Below are 10,249 nucleotides of genomic sequence, written 5' to 3'. Positions count from 1 at the left end.
TTGATTGATTTACTGTTTATATCCTACCACTTCAAGCAACATTACTCGAAAATTAGCTATAATTTGGCTAAAAACTGCGAAAACTTACGCGGAAATTCGAGATTCACGGTCTCTTTGCAGTACGCAGTAATAGTGTGTTTAGGGGACAACGTGTACATAAATTAGATCGAAAATAACTTCGCTAATTATATGTTTTGCGATAAGTACAGAACTTTCCTTCGTCAACTCTTACCTGAAAAGGGGGTAGGGCGCACAGAATGCTATGTATAAATATATCTTAAACATCGGTAAAACTTAAATGGTGATTGTTACTGCAACTAGTACAAAACTGAGTCGATGAACAACTTAATACATTGAGGCGCTCAGACAGCTCAGCCAAGGAAGAGTCAAACTTGTTGTGTTATTAATAAATTGTATAAATAATCCGGTCAGATTAAAAAAACAAACAATACTGTGGTTTTGAACAACTTTTTGCTGTCGCGAGAAGAAAATTTGATCATTTGAAAATAATTTATTTGGTAAGACTGCGTCTAATGTGTCGATGACAGACTCGTTGTTTGTCCGTTTATTATATTTTAGTAGTATGTCTCACACAAGCTAAGGTGTATCATCATGAGTCAAAACAAATGGTTTGGATTTATTGTATATCTTCCCTTTATAGGTTTATCTAATTTGTGTCCACAGTTTACCCCACACTTTCCTATAGTGCACGAGGTTCCAAAACATAAAACAAGAAAGAAACGCGCACAGGTAAAAGAGAACCTGTTGAGCATAGAATGGTCAGGAGCAAGAAATAATCACGCTCTGCCAAGAAAACGAAGCCCATCATTTCACCGGCACTAACCCCATAGTGCATACAGTCGTCGTACACGCATCAACATAGCAGCAGGCGTACAGCTCAGACTATGCTGTTTTGTTGCGTTTGTGATCGCGTGTAAAGAGTTTAAAAAACAATTTTCGTTGTGTGTATTGTTTTTTTTTTTAAATTAAATGTACTAGCAAATAATCTTTAAAACCGAAATTGTGTTGGCTGTGAGCTGAATTTGCGGTGTGAAGATCAATTATTCTCGTGATCGCTACGATCGAAAGAAGTGTTGGTTGGTGTTAGAGAAGCGGTTGAACATTGCACCAATACTGATTCATACTTGTGAATGTGACGGTGTGCGTAAGGGTTTTACGGTGTAAGAGAGTTGTTTGTTTACATTTTCTGACGCTGGTGCTGGAGCATATTTACCAACGAAAAACGGCTGAAAAACATTTCTGCTCGACTCGATCATTGCGCGATCTATGATTGTCTCGCTATACTATTAATTACTAAGTTATTTGTTTTTCTTCCATCGATCGGCGGAAAAACACGTCGTGTAAAGCATTTTGAATGAAATACGAAATCAGTTATCATAGTGATTCCGAGACGATGGGAAGTCGAGCGCAGTCTGTTATCTGCGACAAAGTCCTGGCTGGGCTTCCCCAGTTGTTGGATGATTTGCAAAAGCTTTCAGAAGATCAAGATACGGCCGATATTGTATTTGTGCTAGGAACGGGCGAGGAACGGGTCTACGCACATCGTATCATTCTCATGGCACGGTAAAGATTTGGCATGTGGAGATTGCGATGCTATGTACTAACTGGTGATGATTTTATTCTGCAGATGTAAATCGTTTCAGAATACAAAACGAGGTGAGATATGTCGTATACCAGGGTGCACTGTGTCTACCTCTGCTCCCGGTACACCAACGCCTATTAGGTTGCCTCATATCGAACCGGACATTTTTCGTCAGTTTATCCTCTATGTTTACACCGCAAAGGTAAAGAAATTGATGTTTAATATCTTTGTTTTGATAACAGTTGCTCATCGTTTTCCATGATCATTAGATAATGTTGCAGGATTCTAAAGTATTCGAAATGATGACGTTAGCCCAGGATATGGGGGTAGAGGAGCTAAAGATCGCATGTGAGGATCACGTCAGTAAAACCATGTCCGTTGCGAATGCGTGCACATTTTTAACGGCTGTAATGGAAATCAAGGAAAAAGCTTGTGGTAAGTTATGACACTATTTTAACTTTTACATACTGTGCTGATTGTCATGGTGTGCATGGAGTTTTATCATATTTATTCAATCAATTTTCAATAACATTAATCGATAATAACTATTCATAGTGGCAGTGTGTCATTATGAATTAATTTATGATAATTATGAAATTTCGAAAAGTTACAGTAAGCAAATAGCCCCATAACAAGTTTATGAATTATCCAACTACAACAATGCATACCTTTTTAAATAACATATTTTATATATTGACAAAACTGACTTGTTTATAGGATGACAAAACTTGCGGCTGAAAGTGTCAAATACTATGAAAATGCCCGTAGATTGAAAATGACGTAAAGAGAAAAATCAACAAATCGAACATAAATATGTTTGAAAGTTGTTGGAAATATGTGAAGGGATAAAGCTACCATAATTGTAGCTAAGAGCCGCATGCGCATGAAATCCTATTTTTCGATGACTATATCTGTGACTTATTGGCGCACAATAGTTGACTCGCACGGCGTATGGAGAGGTTGGTTCTTACGAGTTTTAGCTCCAAACGGACATAATGTGATACTTTCCACTCTATCATACTTTATTGTTATGGGTCTTAATTGTTAATTTTTATGTTCAATATTGTATCCTTGAGCGTAAGTGAATGCAAAACTCATATAAAATATACATTAGCATTTTCCCGATACATACATAAAAAATAGGAAGAAAATAATTGAAAGGAGAAATTTGTTGAAGAAGAATAATATTTAGTCATATCAATCTGTCGTTTTGATACGTTTTGACGCTTGATTCTTTCGTTTTGATATCGAGGTTTTGAATTACTTTTTTTTTAAATAAAATTGTTAAGGAACATCGTTATTTTCAAATAAGAACAGCAAATGAATTTACATGAACGGGAAAAAAGGCCTATGTTTGTTTTTTGAAGTATACACGATTGTACACGATTTTACTTAGGCTACTTTCAAATTATTAGTGAGCAAATCTTCTTCTTCTTCTTTGGCACAACAACCGTTGTCGGTCAAGGCCTGCTAGTACCCACTAATGAAGTGAGCTTGGCTTTCAGTGACTTATTGTTACCATAGCAGGATAGTCAGTCCTACGTATGGGGGCACGGTCTATTCGGGACTTGAACCCATGACGGGCATGTTGTTACGTCGTACGAGTTGACGACTGTACCACCAGACCGGCCAGTGCACATTGGGCAAACGCCTGTATAAAAATCGAAAAACCAACTTCATCGCAGGTTAACACCATAATCATATCCTTAAAATAGATTCTTAAACTTAGTTGAAACCAAAATATTTCACGTTTTTATCTTAAACTTACTGAGATATAGGCCATCAAAGTGTAAACTTTTTGTTTTGTCCCAATTTTGAGCTATTTTTCGACCGAACATAAACCATCATATTTTAGTATATGATGGTTAGATTTTGATAATTAATGTGTCATTGGAAAGGTTTTTTGTCATACTTTGATGTAATGTTTGAATATTTTGTAAAAACTTGTTGTTAAAGTTCATTAATGATTGAAAACCAAACATCACTGCCGAATTTTTGGATATTTTCATTTTGGAGAGTGATTTTTTTTATGATTCGACTCGATTTCACTCGTGTGTCGTATATCATAGGAAAGATCAACATTTTTCCTACGTTTTTACGTTGAAGTTAGCTGCGACCATCCGCGACCCCAAAAATTATTAAACTTTTTCTTGAAAATAGCGCGAGCGATTTTGACGTGTTGTTGTATGAGCCATACACGACCAGTATCCAACTACCTGTCATAAACGGGCATTTGAAACAAACAGGCAGAAAACAAAGCTGAAGAGAGGAAAAACAGTTTAAAAAAGGTAGTAAGATAGTAATCGGCTCTTTTCCAAACAAACCATGAAAAACACAACTTTTTTAGCGCGTAATACTTTAAAAATTCGTTTTCAGTCAGAAACTTATTCCGCCTTCGTTTTAATTCCTAACAATTATTATTGATGCTGTTAACTGATACGCAATAGTGCAATGTTGTGAGCAATAATTATTAAGTTTTATTCGCTGCCTTGACGATTTTAGTATAGGACTACCCTGTATAGTAAGAGAAATTGTATTGAATGAAGAAAAATTACAATAGCACGAGGAATTGATTTTCATCCCGGCGTTTGTATGGCGGTTGCCCACTGTGCAGTGGGCAAATAAAACCAGAAAAATATTTTTCAACAGCAATGCATTTGCATTAAGACGCATACGGCATGTATAAGGATGCATTTTTCCTCAGAATTGACGAATCAGAATCAGAATTGAATACAACGAATTGACTCTGTTAGGATCGACTCATATCAAATCGATCATATAAAAACACAAAAATCTGAAATCGTTATCAAAGAAATTACGCGGTTGTGCATGCCCGATGAATCCGCGTAAGTCGTATCTCGCGATTTTCGACCCAAATATAATTGATTACTCGATATATTTTAATCATTTTAGTACTTTTATACACTTAATCATTTATTTGATAGAATTCGCGCAGAACATTCTGATATTTTTGGCTTTTAAGTTGATTAAATTTATCAGCAAAAATGCATTTTATACTGCATTGGACAATTCTTGAAGCAAATTGCACTGATTTGACATTTGCTATGTCAAATTAAGAAAACTATGTATCTCCGAATCTGCGTAAGACGAGAACCGCGTAACTCGGGAAAGCCTGTTTATCTGAAAGCAAGCAAATTTAACAGCCTGAAAACCATGTTTTTAATAATATGCTACTCAAACTTGGAAGCATTTTAAATTGGGAATGTACGTATATATATGTGTGTTTTTTTATTTGTGTTAATTTTGAAGTGTGCTTTTCAGGGAATGTTAAAATGTTTTTCTTTCGTTTAAATAAAATAAAATAAAATAATCTTAATAACGAAAAACTGCTCGAATGTGGAATCTGTTCGAAAGATACAGTCGAACAGTTTCAAAAATGACAGATCGGTACAGGCTGCGTGTCTGTCATGTTTCATGCAATATGGCGTGTTTGGGACAGGAACAAACTTCAAAATGATTACAATGAGCTGACCATACGCTTTGCCCATTTACACCTTGGCGTCCAAGAAAAGGCAAACAAAGTTGTATATTTTCCAAACGCTGTAAAATAGCTAAAAATGTCATTCAAAGGCTCCAAAGTGCAAAAGGTGATGGTTCAACCCATCAACCTTATTTTCCGATACCTACAGAATCGATCTCGAGTGCAAGTGTGGCTGTACGAAAACACGCATCTGCGAATAGAAGGACACATTGGTAAGCGCGTAAGCCGGGATGGCGGTCTGGCACATAACCTTGCTTGGGTTTGTGTCAACACAGCAAAATGGGAAATAATCGCCACTCTTCAATGCTTTATTTTCAGTCGGTTTCGACGAGTATATGAATCTGGTGCTAGACGAGGCGGAAGAGTTTAATATAAAAAAACAAACTCGACGCCAGCTTGGGCGTATCATGCTGAAAGGAGACAACATAACACTCATCCAGAACGTGCAGAATTAGCCGGTGTTGCGTACAATTGAGTTGTGTTTCGCAGTACCTTAAATTACATTAAATTTAAGAAATTAGATGCGCGAAGATGGTTTATTGATACTAAGTGCTTCGGATAAGCAACACCAGCAGCCAACCGGGTGAAAGACTAATAAAGTGTTTGTAGATGCGAGTTTGCATCTACGAAATTAAACCCTTTCCGTGTGTGTGTGTTAATGTGATTGGTAAAGAAATGCTAAAATGCTCGAGTTTTAATAATCCCACTTGTCCTCGGCATGCGGTTTAAAACTTCTGTTTTCAGGTGCCAAATGTGCCGCATCGTTCCTAGATAAATGCATCACATACATAGCTGAGAATGCTTCGGAGTGCGTCAAAACGAATGCATTTCTGAACCTGACTAAAGAAGGATTGATTCAAGTAATCTCGTATGACAATGTAAGTAACAGGATGATCACTCAGGTGAAAGTCTTAGTACTAATTTCTGGTCTTTATTTTTCAGCTGGGACTAGAGGAGGAAGACGTTTGGCGTTGTGTGCTGGCCTGGGCGAAGAATCAAGCCGGAGTGACCCAGCCCACTGCTCACTGGACGGAGGAGGAAAGGCAACGCGTGTGCCAATATTTAGCACCGGTTATTTCACACGTACGGTTGTTCCTAATCGACAGTCAGGTGTTTGCTGAAGAGGTGGAACCGACCGGTGCCGTGCCGATAGAGCTATCGCTCGAAAGATATCGTAGAGCTGCTCTGCACTCCAACAAGTTGCCCACAGCAGCCGCCTCTACAGTGCCCGTGCCGACCGGACCGTTAACAGAAAATGATAAACGATTGCAGCCACGTTTAATGCTGAATCTGTTCCATGGGTCCGCTATATTGAAAAACGATAAAATCCATTTCCAAGGTACCCTGAACGGTTGGTTCGGGGCAGCAAAGCAAACGTGGCGTATGGTGTACCGTGCCTCCACAAACGGATTCGCCGCATCCGCATTCCATCGTCATTGTGATGGAGTAGCACCACTGTTTATAATTGCTTTGGTAAGTTTACAGCTCATTTATCACTTATGATTCATCTACGACAATGATAAGGTTTGAATATTTAATTGTGCAGAGTTCTAATGGAGCCATCAGTGGGGGATTTACGGACGTTGCGTTTGCCAAAACAAACCGGAAAGGAGGATATTTACATTCGGAAAAAGCGTTCCTGTTCGCGCTGAACTACAACAACGAACCACCGACAAAGTTCGATATAGTGAAGAAACCGTACGCTATTTGCTATCATCCAGAGTAAGTCACTTTGCTCAGACGTACGGGTACGAACCAGGCGTACTGGTATTATAAATGTCTACATTGTCATTTTCAGCTGTGGACCTATATTCGGGGCTGGAGCCGATTTATTAATCTCAAATAACTGTAACGTAAATATGGAGTCGTATTCAAATTTTCCTCATTCGTATGACGGTCCTAATGCGTATGCATTTGGACATTTATTTGGTGATTATAACTTTACTATAATTGATTATGAAGTATTCACGGTAGCACCGGCAACTGTTCCGGCAGGAAACAAACTGAAACACGAACGATATCCTTGAAAGATATAGAGAAAGAGAAAGACTGAAACTGGCAGAGAGAAACAGTGAGAGCGTCTATAACATCAGTTAAGATTTACTTACTTTTACTTCACACTTACGTTCTTACCGTATGTTGTATGTTGTAACACACATAACAGAGAAAGGATAGCTAATCTGACTTTCGATCATGACACTTACATCCTTTTAAGTTCTTTTGTAATAGTTTTAGAAAATACTTCTATTTGATTTATAAATTATTGTTAAATTCAATTGATAGTAACAGAGAGCTAGTTTTTATATTCCACAATTTCATCAAATTTTCCTTTACGAGAATTTGATTTAATAAGAAAAACTTTGTGTTGTGTTAAGAATTATGTTGTTGAAGCATGTATTTTCTGTGCAATAATTTAAATTGGAGAAAGAAATATTGCTTAATACATGTTGTAAAGTTAAAGCCTTCATGCATTCATTTACAACAGCACATTGATCATACATTTACATTTGAGTTGCAATCTTTTCTATTTGTGTTGTATCGTTCGCTAGTATTTTTACTTTGACATACATATAAGAGATATAAGAGAACACTGGATAAGTTAAAATATTATAGCAATTCCGAACAGTTTTGTTACAGTGACCTGGGTTAGAAAGAATTTAGACCCTCTTTTAAACGAGGATTTCATTTCCGTCAGAAACATCAACTCAAGACTGTAAGAACACGAATAAATGGTAATTTGAATGATAGCTGTGTATTTTCTATAATCTCTAATATAAAATAAATAAATAAATAAATAAATAAATAAATAAATAAATAATGGATAATTGTTGTGGCGTGTTGTATCATGTATGATTTTAATAGTTTTACATCACATTATCAACTATGAAAGATGATACGTTTTAAGCTCGTAGTTCAACTTTGTTGCAGTTGTATGGGTAAAATCTGGTAAAAAGAGTCAATTAAATTGATTGTATGAATAATGTTTATCGCTACCAAATCTTATGTAATGTGTTTTACTAATGCATTACTAATGTGTAATGTGTTTTGGATAGTTAGCGGTACTTAAAAGGGGCATGGCTCATTCAATATAAGAAACATAATTCATAAATTTGGAGTGAGGAAAACTAAGTTTCACCGTAATTGATTTGCTCTTGGAATTTTGAATCTCCTAATAAATTATGTATGCTATGCTTGTTTCATCTACATCATTATGCTTCAACATCTATTAAGAAAAATGATTTGTTAAGTTGAGATATTTAATATTTAGCTTCGACTGCTATAATGCGTGCAAAAATGTTTTCAAATGAATTATTTGAATAACCTCAATCACAATATTCAATGTTAATCTATAAAACGTAATGTTGTATAAATAAGACTGTTTAATGCTGCACTTTGGTCGGACTCGCACGTCCGAGAGCGTAGTTCTTGTGTAAAGAGTCTACGTAGCCAGGACTGCAAAACCGGTATGATAGAGTAGTTTGTAAAGCAGAGGTATAGAATTGTGATATTAACTTATTGGCAGACTCAGTTGTTTGATTATTGTAAAGTTAAAATTAAAATATAATTAAAATTTGAAATCCTAAATATGCAATGTTTATCTCAATTTCGCCTTATGCAGCAGAGCCCAGGTCACAATCCAAGCTGCTGTTTAGTTTGCGTAGTTCATTTACCCGTCTGATTGTTTAAAGGCCGCTAAAAAGCAGCATTTATATGTAGAAGGTAGTATGTTTTTTTAATATGCGATAATTTTTTATCTTTTTTAAGAGATAAGAATATGCCCATATTGCCAGAGCAAATCAAATACGGCGAAAACTTTTCGCAGATTATGAAGCGAATGTCCTACATGCAGACGATATGAGTTGGAAAATTGTCAACGTCGAATGAATGATAGTAAATTTGTATATTGGATTAACGAATAAATGCAATGTAAGAAAACATTATTAAACCTAAATGTTCTGAAGATCAACCATACACGTTTGTGACGCAAATAATTTTGTACAATGCAGTAGAGACTGTTTTATTGCTACTTTAAATAAAATAATATTTTTTTAATTATTTTCGTCTACTTCTAGTTGTTGTGTTTTAGAGACTCATTAAGGCATTATCTTTGTAAATTGATTAAAGGATAAACTCAAATATTGTACCTCTATCCAAGAGATTGGGAAAATAAGTATTTAAAAATTATATACAAAACTAAGTTAAAAACTTACTCAATATAAAATATAAGATGGGTTTGTTAATAATTTACGCAGGTATTGAAATGTTGGCAGGATGTAGGATTTTGCACAAATGCGTCTTTATTTCCTTAAACTCTTCTCTACTCTGGTAAATTACCTTTCAAATGGAGTTAAAACATATTGCAGAGGGTAAAATGTAGCAAAATAATTAAAGAAATAAATAAATAAGACGTAATTCGCTGCAACTGTACTATGGATGGCGTAACGTCCTACGCGAAAATACTGGCCTATACAGGCAGCTTTTGAGACTTATTCTGTACCACACCCCTATCAGCCTTTGCTATGGGGGGATGGGACATTCTAGACTTGAACTCATGTCGGGCATGTTATTAGGTCGTACAAGTTGTTGACTGTACGACGCGACCACCCTATGCAGTTATTGTGGTATGCGCAGTTATTGTTACAAAATAATGAACAATAGGATTCAAGCTATTAAGATAGTAAATGTTCATCATTATTTCATTGCTGGTACTTCTAAAAGATAAAATAACTTAAAAGTTATGAATGACATTAATACCCTCCTCAAAATTATTCTGATACTTCATTTGCTTAATTCGGACTGTAGAGTGCTTGGCCAAGCTTATGTAATACGCATCTGACCACCTTACATAGTCGATTGACAACTGATATTTTTAGATTTTAGAACCATTCTGGTCAATATTGTCAAGCTACGTGGTCATTTTGCTAATGAATGGAGACTGTCCGACTTTATGTGGACCTCACACATTTCATGCCTTTTCTTACATTAATGCATGGTTTTCCGGGATTATTTCAAGATATTGGCCTGCATTTTTAGCAGGAACATAGCTGAAGAGTGTCCTTAACGATACGTGAACAGTTTTCCGGCAAGTGCTCTAAGGAGCTGTGCAGTGTGCCGCAAAGTCAGAATACAGATCAAAATATGAG

At 36.1% G+C, this 10,249-nt stretch overlaps 2 protein-coding genes across 2 annotated transcripts; both read left to right on the top strand.

Moving 5' to 3' along the window:
- Window positions 1–822: 822 nt before the first annotated feature.
- Window positions 823–7,455, top strand: LOC121600027. The gene is made up of 7 exons (XM_041928293.1): window positions 823–1,584; window positions 1,649–1,805; window positions 1,873–2,038; window positions 5,850–5,983; window positions 6,048–6,578; window positions 6,652–6,827; window positions 6,904–7,455. Exons 1-7 carry the CDS (start codon window positions 1,376–1,378, stop codon window positions 7,130–7,132), a joined length of 1,602 nt encoding a protein of 533 aa, XP_041784227.1. The 5' UTR covers window positions 823–1,375; the 3' UTR covers window positions 7,133–7,455.
- Window positions 4,991–5,741, top strand: LOC121600028 (probable small nuclear ribonucleoprotein E). The gene is made up of 2 exons (XM_041928294.1): window positions 4,991–5,317; window positions 5,424–5,741. Exons 1-2 carry the CDS (start codon window positions 5,182–5,184, stop codon window positions 5,558–5,560), a joined length of 273 nt encoding a protein of 90 aa, XP_041784228.1. The 5' UTR covers window positions 4,991–5,181; the 3' UTR covers window positions 5,561–5,741.
- Window positions 7,456–10,249: the final 2,794 nt, after the last annotated feature.

This window comes from Anopheles merus, chromosome 3L, assembly GCF_017562075.2.
Source record: "Anopheles merus strain MAF chromosome 3L, AmerM5.1, whole genome shotgun sequence".
NCBI classification, from domain to species: Eukaryota; Metazoa; Arthropoda; class Insecta; order Diptera; family Culicidae; genus Anopheles; species Anopheles merus.
This window is presented reverse-complemented; position numbering and strand designations above follow the sequence as displayed.

Excerpts from the sequence above, each read along its gene's own strand:
- LOC121600028 (XM_041928294.1), top strand. The coding sequence starts at position 5,182 with ATGTCATTCAAAGGCTCCAAAGTGCAAAAGGTGATGGTTCAACCCATC. Across the intron at positions 5,318-5,423 it reads GCGAATAGAAGGACACATTG|TCGGTTTCGACGAGTATATG; the intron begins GTAAGCGCGTAA and ends CTTTATTTTCAG.
- LOC121600027 (XM_041928293.1), top strand. The coding sequence starts at position 1,376 with ATGAAATACGAAATCAGTTATCATAGTGATTCCGAGACGATGGGAAGT. Across the intron at positions 1,806-1,872 it reads TCTATGTTTACACCGCAAAG|ATAATGTTGCAGGATTCTAA; the intron begins GTAAAGAAATTG and ends CATGATCATTAG. Across the intron at positions 2,039-5,849 it reads AATCAAGGAAAAAGCTTGTG|GTGCCAAATGTGCCGCATCG; the intron begins GTAAGTTATGAC and ends TTCTGTTTTCAG.